Genomic DNA, 13,282 nt, shown 5'->3' with positions numbered 1-13,282 from the left:
TTCTTAGATTTCAGTGACATAAATGTTAGACCTTTTGATATTGTCTCCCAGGTCCCTGAGGCTTTCTGAAATTTTTGAATCTTTTTTTCCTCAACTTTTTAGACTGTATAATATCTTTGGTCGACCTTCAGCTTCACTTACTCTTTCATTCTGTTGCTGAGACCATTACATAAAATTTTAACTTCAGATATTTTAATTTTCTCTTAAAAACTTAATAGTTTTAAATTCTCTGCTTAAGTCTTTCCATTAATTTGATGAGTGTTCACCTTTCCCTCATGGGGAATGGTTATAATATCTGCTTTAAACCTTTGTCTTATAATTCCAACATCTGGGTCACCATTATTGATTCATTGCCATCTGCTGATTTTCTTTTCCCTTGAGAAATGGTCAGATTTTTCTTTTTTGCATGTGTGTTGCATAATTCTGGATTAAATCCTGGACGTTTTGAATATCATGTAATGGACTCCTGACTTGTTCAAATTCTCTGAAGAGTGTTAATGTTTGTTTTGATAGGTAGTCTGTCTGGTTGGGCTCATACTGTTAGTTGTGTTCTACTTTCTATGGGTGGCGGTTACAAGGTCAGTCCAATTTTCAGAGCTTTTGCTTTGTTGTTTGCATCTGCCTGTTGCATGTACCGCTCAGGAGTTAATCTGGTACTTGTTGATGTTATAGTTCGGTTCTCTAAGCCTTTTTTTTTTTTTTAAGATTTATTTATTTATTTATTTCTCTTTCCTACCCCCCCACCCCAGTTGTCTGCTCTCTGTGTCTATTGGCTGCGTGTTCTTTGTCCGCTTCTGTTGTTGTCAGCGGCACGGGTATCTGTGTCTCTTTTTGTTGCATCATCTTGTGTCAGCTCTCTTTGTGGGTGGTGCCATTCTTAGGCAGGCTGCACTTTCTTTCGCACTAGGCGGCTCTCCTTATGGGGCACACTCCTTGTGTGTGGGGCTCCCATACATGGGGGACACCCCTGCGTGGCAGGGCACTCTTTGTGCACATTAGCACTGCCAGCTCCACAAGGGTCAAGGAGGCCCTGGATTTGAACTGAGGACCTCCCATCTGGTAGGCGGATGCCCTAACCACTGGACCAAGTCCGCTTCTCTCTAAGGCTTTTTTATGCATCTTTAGGACTCTATCACATGTGGACAGTCCATGGTTGAGCCTGGAACTTATATTGGATCATTTAAAAAATTAGGTGGTTTCCCTTCTCCAGCTCTTTCCTCTCCCCGAATCCTATCCCCACCCCACACCTACTTTTTTGTTTATCTGATCAGAAATCTGGGTTAGCTTTTTGTACTGTTGAGCAGTTCTTTGCAGCTGGGACCATTTTCAGGGAGAAGTGTTAAGAAAAGACTGAGAAAAAAGTAACATGGATTCTCCCCACATTCATTATTCAACACAGGCTCCTTTTCCCAGGTCCTCTAGCTAGTGTGAGACAGATTTTTTTCCTTGGGTTTTAAATGCTTGTGCTGCCACAGGTGATAGCCGTACAGGTCTGAGGCTGGGTCTGAGACTGGGACTGGCCTTTTGCCAGCAGGGCTGGGAGATAAAAGAGCAAAAACAATGCAAAGAAAATCGAGAGAATCTGCCCATATTCTTTGGCATGCAGGGGTCCTTTTTCTCAGTCTTCTGGATAGAAATAGGAAGTTTATTCTGGAGTTTCTGCTATCAGCACCCACCTTACAGTTTCAGGATTTGACCTGCTTTTGGATTAAAGCTGGGAGGAAAAAAAACAAAACAAAATCACGAATCTCACCCCTGTCATTTTTCAGGTTTTGACTGCAGTTTGCTATTGTTTACTTTTCAGAGTTCTCATATAGTTATTTAAAATTTTTTTTTTAGAGTTGTTAAGAGCTAGTGGAGTATAGGTGATAGAATGACTAAAGAGTTAAGACTGTAGATTGCTTACTCTGTCTTGGCTGGCCAATCTTTTTTTTTTTTCTCCCTGATTGATTTTTCAGTACTCTTTTACAGGGTCATAGAAACATTATTACTGCAGATCTCGTAGACCAAGATTAAAAATTTGTGTTTGCTTCTTTTTATTGTCATAAAAATAAAGTTTGCGTCTAAGCAGAGTTTTGGCCAATTACTAGTATTTTTGGTTTTGTCTTTTTCATCTTCTTTGCTTTTTTGTGTGCAGTTCATTCTGGCTTTTCATGCATAAGCTTCCAACTGACTGGAATGAAGAGCACAAGTCCTAGTAGACCAATAGGCAGAACGTTATACAGTTTCACATAGCTACATAATCTTTAAGAGTGTTGCCTGTACTAGGATCTTTTTATTAAGAATTGAGAAAGAGTTTAGTGATCTTTGGTATCAGAAAAAGCAAAGCTTTTAAAGAAGCAGGATGCCTGGTGTTATCTGTATATAAAAAAGTACTCTTGAGAGCCTGGACTTGGTCATGACTCTCCCTCTGGAAACTTTGTCCAGGATGCATCTAATTCCTACTGTGACTCTAGGTATTACGACTAATTCTCTGTAAACATTCAAGTTGCTGACTTACAGGGTTTTGTTCATTTGTGTTTTATTTTCTAAGAGGCAGGAATCATTTTTCTTATATGCTTTCTGAAAACTTTTTACTCAGCCTCTGGAAATTTAACCGCTCCATAATATTAAGGGGTATATTCCAAGTTAATCCTATTTTTTTATTTTTTTATTTTTTATTTTATTTATTTCTCTCCCCTCCCCCCAACCCCCTTGTCTGTTGTCTGTGTCCATTCACTGTGTGTTCTTCTGTGTCTGCTTGCATTCTTGTCAGGCAGCACTGGGAATCTGTGTCTCTTTTTGTTGTGTCACCTTGCTGCGTCTGCTCTCCGTGTGTGCGGTGCCATGCCTGGGTGGGCTGTGCTTTTTTTGCATGGGGCATTTCTTCTTGCAGGGCACACTCCTTGTGTGAGGCACCCCTACGTGGGGCACACCCCTGCGTGGCATGGCACTCCTTACGCGTGGCAGCACTGCAGTGGGCCAGCTCACCACACAGGCTAGGAGGCCCTGGGTACCGAACCCTGGACCTCCTATGTGGTAGGCAGATGCTGAGCCACAGTTGCTTCCCAAAATCTGTTCTTTATGTTATAAAGAATCACTTTGTAAGTCAGCTCATTTTATATGGATTTGTGTATATGTTCAGGTGAAATCATGTCCTTTAAACATTATAATTGCATACAATAAAAGGCTAATACAACATAATTAGCCTTTAAGAGAGATGTTGATTCTATACCTCAAGAGAAATCAGTACTCTGTTAATGTGAATTGTCTAGCTAGAAAATACCTGTTACAAAGGATAATAAAATACACTTGTGGGAAGGTAGGAACAGAAAGCAAGGTACAAGGAGATGTGGAATTAATTATTAAATAAGCTAAAGGAAACTATTTTTGGTCAGCTTCTATATCAAAATAGAGGGCATGTCACTGATTAAAACAATGGTGCTAAGTAATAGTTTTAGAACTGATACACTGAAAAAATTTTTTAGATTTTTTTTATGAATCAAAGGCTTAGCATGACATTATTCTGTCCTGTTGAAATGTTGATTACATATAAAACTGTAATTCTTATAATCATTAAAAATTATACTTTTAACAAAGCAGTGAAAATAATCATATTTTGCTTATAATTTTTCCTTTAAAGCCAGCCAGTTAATTTTTCTCTCTCTCTTCTATGGTAAATATTTTCCAGCATTTCAACTTTCCAGTGTTTAAAAGTTACCATATTTTCTTACTGAAATCCTGCATCCAAGTAGTTAGTGACTTCCCGATGTAGTTTAGTGGTTACTATTTGACTAAGAATCAGGAAATCAAGGTTCGTTTTTCAGTTCATTTGCTGATTGAACATGGGTTAGTAATTCTGGAGGGCCTATATTTTTCACTGTCTTTTTAGGATTAAAAAATAACCCTAGGGGAGCAGATGTGGCTCGAGTAGTTGGGTGCCTGCCTTCCATGTGGGGGAGGTCCTGGGTTTGGTTCCCAGTGCCTCCTAAAGAAGATGAGCAAGACAGTGAGCTGGTGCAGTGAGCTGACAAAATGAGATGACATGAGGGAGAAAACAAGCAGGGAGTGAATGTGGCTTAAGTAATTGGGCACCTCCTTCCCACATGGGAAGTCCCGGGTTTGGTTCCTTATGCATCCTAAAAAGAAGATGAGCAGACACAGAGCACACAATGAACAGACACAGAGAGCAAATGCAAACAGTGGGGCCTAGGAGCGAACAGGGAGGTGAAGAAAGTCAACCACCACACCAGGGAGCCAAGAGTTCCTACAACTGCAAGTAGGAGAATTGCATCCATCATCCATGTGGAATCTAAGCCCCCTCTTGATATAGAGGTGGAGTGGACATAACCATCCCAGGGTCCACAGGATGGAGGAATAGAGTATGGATAGAGTAGACTTCCTGATATTCTACTGTGGAACTATTGTGATTAGTAATGGAAGAAGTTGTAGCATTGATGTGGAGAAAGTGGCTATGGTAGCTGCTGAGGGTAGGGAGAGGGAAGAAGAGATATGCTCTGGGGGCATTTTCAGGACTTGGAGTTGTCCTGGGTGGTACTGCTGGGACAGATGCTGGACAATGAATGTCCTGCCGTGGCCCACTGGGTGGACTGGGGGAGAGTGTAAACTACAATGTAAACCATTATTCATTTGGTGCAGCAGTGCTCCAAAATATATTCAACAAATGCAGTGAATGTCTCATGATGATGAAAGAGGTTGTTGATGTGGGAGGACTGGGGTGAGGGGGGTGGGGGGGTTTGTGGGGACCTCTTATATTTTTTGAATGTAATATTTAAACAAAAATAGAGAAATAAATAAAGAAATGAATTTTAAAGAATAAAATAACCCTGACTCCCTCTTAAGAAAATTGTAAAAAAAGAATAACACACACACAACCAAAGAACTATATATATAAGGAAACTTATTTCAATTATTTGAAATAATGAAAAATCAGAAACTAAATATTTTAGAATTGCATAATGCTTAAATTATGACATATCTTTAAATGGAGTATTATAAATATTGAATAGTTTGGAAAAGAATTTCAATGACATTTCTTTTTTAAATATAATGTTAAGTGAAGAATGTAGTTTCCAGAATTTTGTGTAAGTTGATTCAAATTTTATAAAAGAATTTTTAGTTACACACACTCTCAAGCATCCATAGAAAGAAAGCTGGAAGACAATATACCAAAGTCATCACAAATAGAGTTACAGAAGATTACTATCTTCTTATTTATATGTTCCTTTATTGTCCACATTTTTCCTAACAGTGAAAGAGCTGTGTCCAAGACAATAGGTGTTTTGTAAACTTGATAATGGTATTTCTGGGTTTTGTATTGTAATTAGAAAGACCTACCTTCTGTTACTGAATTTCGTTTAGGTTCTTTGACTATGCTGGGGAAATGAATTTCAAGAGCATGTTGGGTGAGTTAGGCCCGTAATTTATTTAGGTAGGGAAGGAAGAGAAATGGGAGAAAATAACAGATCAGAAGTCCTAGGTAGAGAGGAAGGAGCTGAAAAGTGATAAAGAGGGCTGATTTACAGGTTACAATTTCCCATTATAGGTTATAAATGCCCAAATTTGACTTGCATGGTGATCTAAGCGGGGAAGAAGGCAGCTGGTGTCCAGGATCCAGAGACAGGAGAGCACATGTGGGACCCTTTGATTGGGAAAGAGCAAGAGAGCTAGTTCAGGCCTTGTGCCTGACTTTTTAACTGTTAATTATCCCACCCCTTTGCTAATGGCAGGGGAGGAGTTCCAGCTGTTTACTGTTTTGATGGCTTATTTCCCCCATCAATCTCCCAGGAAGGCCCAATGATAAAGTCCTTAGGAAATATCTGGGTTTCTCCTGGCTTCTGGAAGAAATCTTCTGAGTGGGGAGGGTCTTCCAGCAGCCATCTTGGGGTTGCTGATGTCTATGTAGAGACTTCTTGCCAGGTTCCAAATCCATCTGTTGATTTTCTTTCTTACTAGCATGCTTCACTTCTTCCACAATTCTAGAGGAATTCCTCCTTGGTTCTTTTAGTATCTTTTGTTTCATTTTTTTAACATTTATATCTTTGCTTCATATGAAATTTATTCTGGTGCTGTGTGAAGTATTGCTCCAACAAATGATTTTCCATATATCTCCTTTATTGTCCCAATACCATTTTTGAAAAATTCCATCACTCTGATTTGAGATGCTACCATTTTAATGTACTAAATTCCCAAATGTCAGTGTGAGTTTACTTGGAAAATTTTTATTCTATTTATTGATGTGTCACTTTATGTACCAGTATCACATTTAAAAAATACTTTTTATCTGAAAACATTTCAATATTTCCTCCTTATTGTTTTTATTTTTTTAGAATTTCCCTGGCTATTATTATTTATTTTACCACATTAACTTTAGAATAGTTTGCCTTGTTCAACACAAAAGCTTATTGGTTATAAAATGTCAAATTTATAAGTTTACTCATGGAAAGTTATCATTTTTGTGTGACTTTTATGTTAAATTGTAATTTACATGCTACAAAATAATTCACTCTTTTTAGTGTACCCTTTTCTGTGAGTTTTGACAATTCTGCCAGGCACTTTTTTATTTTTTAATTATAATAAAGAATCAGTTTGTTTTTTTTTATCAAAGCAAGAGAAGCTTGACTTTTAGGGACTTGAAGATTAATAGATTATGTTACTTCTTGGAAAAATACACTACAGCAATGCCATTATTCATATTTGAATAATGACTTTTCAATCCTTAGTAATGGCGGGCAGAAACTGAGCAAAGAAAGGGTTTTTCTCCTCACAGCAGGACTCTGTACTCATTTCCCTAGAGCCAGATGCCTGCGTGTGTTAGAAAGGTTAGGGGTTGGGGTTGTTTTCTTTGTTAAATTTGCTAGTGCTGAGAACAGTTAGGAAATTTTGTGTTTTTCAGTGGTGACTTTTTTCTTATTAGCCTGTTCTTTTTCCATAATGTATATGAGATGTGTGCCATGTGTGTTTGTGATTGGGAATGGAAAACACGAGATAATTTTGTAAATTTTCTTATTAAAAGATTTTTTTCCCTACTTTCACAGTCTATTTTAGTAAGCTTGTAAATTTGTGTAAGAACCCACACAATGAGATATGATGAATTAGTAGAAAGGAATGAGGAGTATCTTTTTTTACTTCTAAGGAGCAGTCAATCTGCAGGATATAGTGATAAGTGAAAAAGAAAATAGAGGAAAGTGTTTATAGAATGCTCGTGCTTATTAAGATTGGGTGAAGGGACACACTCTTATTGCTTATATTTTAAAAAGTTGAAGGATGAACCATAGCCATAGCTTAATAAAATGGAGAGGGAGGAAGTGGTTGGGTGAAGAGACAGGGATAGAAGCTAGCTTTCTCTAAAACTTGTTTTGTAGATTTGTCTTTGGAACAATGTAAATGTTTAATTAGTTATAAAACTAAAATTAACACTAAATATTTCAAAAAGCAAGCAAAACCCACAAATGAATCTAATTATGTACAGATTTGATAGCATAATTACACAAAGAGGAATTATTTAAGTGCTTTTAAAACATAGTAACTTAGCTGTCTATAAACCGGGATATATACTCTAAGGATATAAAGAATTGCAAACAAACTTAGTTTTTTTTAGTAATCACATTGCCAATAATAGTATTGTGGATTTTAAATATGATATCCCATTAAAAAGAAGAAGGGGGAAGTAGATGTAGCTCAGTGGTTGAATGCCTGCTTCCCATGTACAAGGTCCTAGGTTCAATCATTCAAACCTCCTAAAAAGAAAAGGGATCAGGGATCCTTGAGAAATGGCTCATTCCAGGTCTGAGACAGGAGATGTACAAGATGAGCCTAGAATATCATACTAGAAAGCAAAGAAGCTAGTGAAGACTAGTGGAGTCTTATTAAATGACTCACAGGCCACTTTGAAGAGGTTGCCACTAGCTAAAGAGGGAACAATTTGATCATCAATAACAACAATGAATTGAAATTTGTAAATTCATAATGGTCTTAAAAGAAGAAATTTATTTCACTATTCTGAAAATTGGTAAAGAAAGAAGCAGACATTTATCTTTTCAGTGCAAACTATATCTGTGTAACCTGGCTGAGTAATATGACTAAACTGAAGGTGGTAATTATAAAGTTGATGAGCAGAATGTTTTTAAATGTAAGTATTTCCACAAATAAATGAAGAAAGTGGTAAACTAGAATATCACCACTTTTTAAGGACCTAATGAGATAATGAATTGACTTTGGCAATGGTCATTAATAGCTACTAACATCAATAAAAGAGGGACAGACATACTCTGTTGCTTCTTTGTTGACAGTACATACCACCCCTTATAAGAATCCTGCCCCCCAAATTAAATCTGAATCAGATCAAAACTCTCGAGCTAATTACCATTTTATAAGAAATGAAAGGGACAGAGGAACATGTTAAAAGCAATATCTGGGATGTGGAAAACACTACAAGAAAAAGAGCCCGGTTTTTTTCAACAAATAAATTGCCAGGGGTTAAAGAAAAGGAGGGTTAACTTACAGAATTTTAAAGAGACTTAAGAGACCTAGCAACCAAATGCAATGTGTGCATCTTGTTTGGATTCTGGTTTGAATAAAACAACTATAAAAAGAGATAACTGGGGAACTGTATTTACAGTTTGTTTCTTTATTGCTTGTAACAACTTACTCTAAAACTTAGTGGCTTGAAACAAATACTATGTTATAGTTTCTGTGGATCAGAAATCCAGGCATGGCTTAATTGCATACTCTGGCTCAGGGTCTTTCACAGGGTTGCATTCAAAGTATCAGTTGCGACTACATTCATCTCAAGACTTGACAGGAAGAATCTACTTCCTAGCTCATGCACATGGTTGTTGGCAGAATTCAGTTTCTTAGAATGTTGGAATGAGGCCTCCTTTAGTTCCTTGCCACGTAGGCTTCTCCATGGGTTGGCTGGTTTCTATTAAAAGGAAAAACCAAGAGAGGAAGAGAGGGGTGGCAAGATGGAAGCCAGCATACTTTAAAAAAAAAAAGATTTATTTATTTAAACCCCCCCCCCCAAGATTGCTCCCTCACCTGCCTGCTTGTTGTCTGCTTGCTGGGGCTGCTTGTCTTCTTTAGGAGGCACTGGAAACCGAAACCAGGACTTCCCATATGGGAGATGAGTGCCCAACTACCTGAGCCACATCCCTTCCCTGCTGGCTGCGGCATCTGCTGGTTGGGGTATCTGATCATTGCGGCAGTTGCATTATCTGCTGGTTGAGGCATATGCTCGTTGCGGTGCCTCTGCTTGTTATGGCATCTGCTCGTCTTCTTTAGGGGGAACTGGGAACTGAACCCAGGACCTCCCGTGTAGGAGGCAGGCACCCAACTTCTTGAGCCACATTCACTCCCCACCAGCATTCTTTTTGTAAGCTAAACTCTAAAGTAACATCCTGACATATTTGCTGTATTCTGTTCATTAGAAGAGTTGTTGAATCTAACCCACACTCAAGAAAGAGGATTAGATTACAGTAGTGCATAAAATGGCAGGAGCAATTTTAGAGGCTGCCTGCCACAGACTAAATTTGATAATATTAAGGAATTATAGAATTTTTTTTTGGTATAATGATTATGGTTATTTTTAAAAGTGTGACTATTATGGTGATTTTATCTCTGCTCAAAGTATATATTGATATCTTTCCTTACCCTCTATCCGAAAACAATAGCAGACTATTTGTAAAAATGAACATGACCATATGGATGAGTCTTTATTTTTCATCTTGGATAGTTGTTAATTCAAGTGTACATTTCTGGGGAAAAAAATCAAACACTTTCAAATAGAAATATGGATAGTGGTGTAACTAAGAATTTTAGCAAATTTAGGTATAATAAAAACGATAGTTAAAATGGCAGCCTTGGGAAACGGACTTTGGCCTAGTGGTTAGGGCGTCTGTCTACCACATGGGAGGTCCGCAGTTCAAGCCCCGGGCCTCCTTGACCCGTGTGGAGCTGGCCCATGCGCAGTGCTGATGCGCGCAAGGAGTGCTGTGACACACAGGGGTGTCCCCCCGTAGGGGAGCCCCACTCGCAAGGAGTGCATCCATAAGGAGAGCCGCCCAGCCCGAAGGAGGGAGCAGCCTGCCCAGGAATGGCGCCGCCCACACTTCCCGTGCCGCTGACGACAACAGAAGCGGACAAAGAAACAAGACGCAGCAAAAAGACACAGAGAACAGACAACCAGGGGAGGGGAGGGGAATTAAATAAATAAAAATAAATCTTTAAAAAAAAAAAAAAAATGGCAGCCTTAGTTTAAGAAACATGATAACAAACTTTGCCTTCTTTTTTATTTGAAAGCTTGCTCTTTGATCGAGATACATCTTCTAGATCTGAGTTCAGTCTTCGTCATAGTGTAAGTGGGATGTGCAAAGGTGAGAAATGATTATTTTTACTAAGTATTACCTTTACTTTCCTGTGTATTATTATCCATTAACTTCTCCTTTTATATTTAGTCTTCTCTTTGTACTTTAACTTAACACAGAGTTAGTTTCTTACAGGCATCTATGATAGATATTGAGTCAAAATTTCCATTGGTTAGATTTAAACAATAGGTTCAGAAAAACCTATCACAGTCGTTGTTCAAAAATATCCATTCTACTGTAGATATGTAAATGATAAATTATTTCCTTTTATGTTTACTTCCTGTATTTTTTTTTAATTTTGAGAAGAATTGGAAATAAGTATAGACTAGAAGAAAAATTTCCTAACACTCAAGAAGGTCTCCTAGTTTTCATATCTTTTGTTATAATTACAAAGTCCTTTCAGTGTACTTTATCTCAACTGATATCCCAATGGCAAGTTGCAGTTTCATTTTGGCATTTTTTTCCCTACATGTGATTAGAAGTGACAACGTGTTATTTTGGATCCTAGAATGTGTTCTTATGATGTATAAAGTGCCACTAGGTAGGAGTTAGATGTCTGTTGTAATAACCACCCAAATTTGTCCCTTCCCTTCAATTTCCCTTTCCCTTTCCCTTTTCTTCCTCTTCCCCTTTTTGCTAATTATTAAAAGCATAAAAAATGTTCAATTACAAAAGTATATAATGTATAAAGTAAAAGGTCCCACCCTCTACTCTCCATTTTAATTCCATTCCCAAACATTGACAGTATTTAATATTTATCTATCCTTCCAGACTTTTGTATGTTAATATAAATTATTTTTCATAGTTGTATCATTCTATATTTTTCCTTGTTCATATTGAGCTACCTCAGCCTTTTAAATTGCTTCATATTAATCCATTATATGATGGTACCCTTGTTTAATGAACAGAAGATATTTATGATGTTTCTCACCTAATACTATTAAAAGTATGAATTTGCACCTTTTCCCTGCCTTTCCAATTATTTCCTAGAATAACTGCCTAAGAGCAGAATTTTTCCCTTAGAACCAACACAGGAGTCTTTGTCAAACTGGTAAACAAAAAGTATCTGATTATTTTAATTTACTGTAGTGAGGCATATTTTTATATTGGCTATTCATAGTTATTTTGTGTGTGTGAATTGCAACATGTCTCTTAAATATTTTCATTTTATTGATTTATAAGAACATTTTATATATTAAAGATAGCAAACCTTTGTCATATATATTGCAAACAGTTTTACCCAGTTAAGTGGTTATCTTTTAATTTTATTCATGATATATTTTGTATTGTAGCATTTTTAAGTTTTAAATGGTAAAATCTGTCATTCTTTTCTTGTAGAATTTCTTGGTTTTCTGTAAAATTTAAAAATACTTTACCCAATTCAATACTATAAAATATTTTCCTTTATTTCCACTTATTGTACTTATAGTTTTTTAAAAAATTTCTCTCCCCTCCTCCTCCCCCCCCAGTTGTCTGTTCTCTTTGTCCATTTGCTGCTGTGTTCTTGTTTTTTTTGTCCACTTCTGTTGTTGTCAGCAGCATGGGAATTGGTGTTTCTTTTTGTTGCGTCATCTTGCTACGCCAACTCTCCATGTGGGCAGCGCCATTCTTGGGCAGGCTGCACTTTATTTTGTGCTAAGAGGCTCTCCTTACAGGGCACACTCCTTGCATGTGGGGCTCCCCTACGCGGGGGACACCCCTGCGTGGCACGGCACTCCTTGCGCGCATCAACACTGCGCATGGGCCAGCTCCACACGGGTCAAGGAAGCCTGGGGTTTGAACCGTGGACCTCCCATGTGGTAGATGGACACCCTATCCACTGGGCCAAGTCCGCTTCCCTCCTATAGTTTTTATATCTGTATCTTTAGTCTGTTAGGAATAATTTGAAATATGGTAGAGGTAAGGCTCTAACTTTATGTTTTCAAATAGTTAACCAATTATCCCAACATTATTTATTGAATAAATAAGTCTTCTTGCACATTGTTTAAAATGCTATTATTGTTATATATTAAATTACTAAATATATTGAGGTCTCTTTTCCTTTTTTTTTTTTTTTTTTGATTTATTGATCTATTTGACTATTCCTTTGCAATCACTATGTTATTTTATCATCTTTGGCTTTTAAATATTTTTTAATCTGGTGAGTAAGATAGACCCCTGCATAGTGTTGTTGGCTACAGAATTCATTCTATGTTTCTTTGGTTCAGACAGCAAACTCACTGTGTGCTTCCAATTTACCCTCTTCCAACTTCTGTTAGTGGTTTTTTAAAGATTTTGCTTTTGTTTAAGCTCTGCTCTGAGCTTGATGGTTTTCTGGGGTTCTACTGGGGGAAGTCCAAATAATTACCTCAGAACAAACAGTGTACCACTGATTGGCTTTCCTTTAAACCAATCCCATCTTCTGATCTATAGATGGTATATTTCCTTCTCTTCCATTGCTGCTTTAGATTTTTTAAAATAAAATTTTATTGAAGTATATCATTCATATATGACCATACATGAACAATAAATGTATAGTAAAATTTGTGAATTTGTGAATTTACGAAACAAATTTGTAAATTTGTGATTTTACAAAACAAACATGCATATAATTATATATATATCATTATATATTATACACATACATCTCCCCACCACCAAATCTTGCATTGTTGTAAAACATTTGATACTGTGAAATAGCATCGTCAAAATATTACTACTATAACCTATATCTTACTACATTTGGTGTCTTTTCTCCCCAATCCACCCAATTATTAACATCCTATATTAGTATTATATATTCGTAATTGTTCAGAGAAAATGCTCCTTGTATTTGCCCTGTTAACCACAGGTTGTCATCTACCACTGGATTCCTTGTGTTATAAGTCCCATGCTTTGCACAATCCGTTCCAAGTGTATACTCAGTGGTTCTCCTCATT

General features: G+C 37.2%; 1 protein-coding gene across 1 annotated transcript in view; it reads left to right on the top strand.

Moving 5' to 3' along the window:
* The window catches only part of ANKRD31 (ankyrin repeat domain 31), a 235,287-nt gene that overhangs the window by 26,369 nt on the left and 195,636 nt on the right, over nucleotides 1–13,282 (top strand). Inside the window, exon 2 of the mRNA XM_058274931.2 lies at nucleotides 10,300–10,373. Within this exon, the coding sequence (XP_058130914.1) occupies nucleotides 10,300–10,373 (74 nt within the window). The remainder of the gene's footprint in view (nucleotides 1–10,299; nucleotides 10,374–13,282) is intronic.

This window comes from Dasypus novemcinctus, chromosome 2, assembly GCF_030445035.2.
Source record: "Dasypus novemcinctus isolate mDasNov1 chromosome 2, mDasNov1.1.hap2, whole genome shotgun sequence".
Taxonomy (NCBI): Eukaryota; Metazoa; Chordata; class Mammalia; order Cingulata; family Dasypodidae; genus Dasypus; species Dasypus novemcinctus.
Note: the sequence above shows the minus strand (reverse complement) of the source record. Positions and strands in the feature narration are given on the sequence as shown.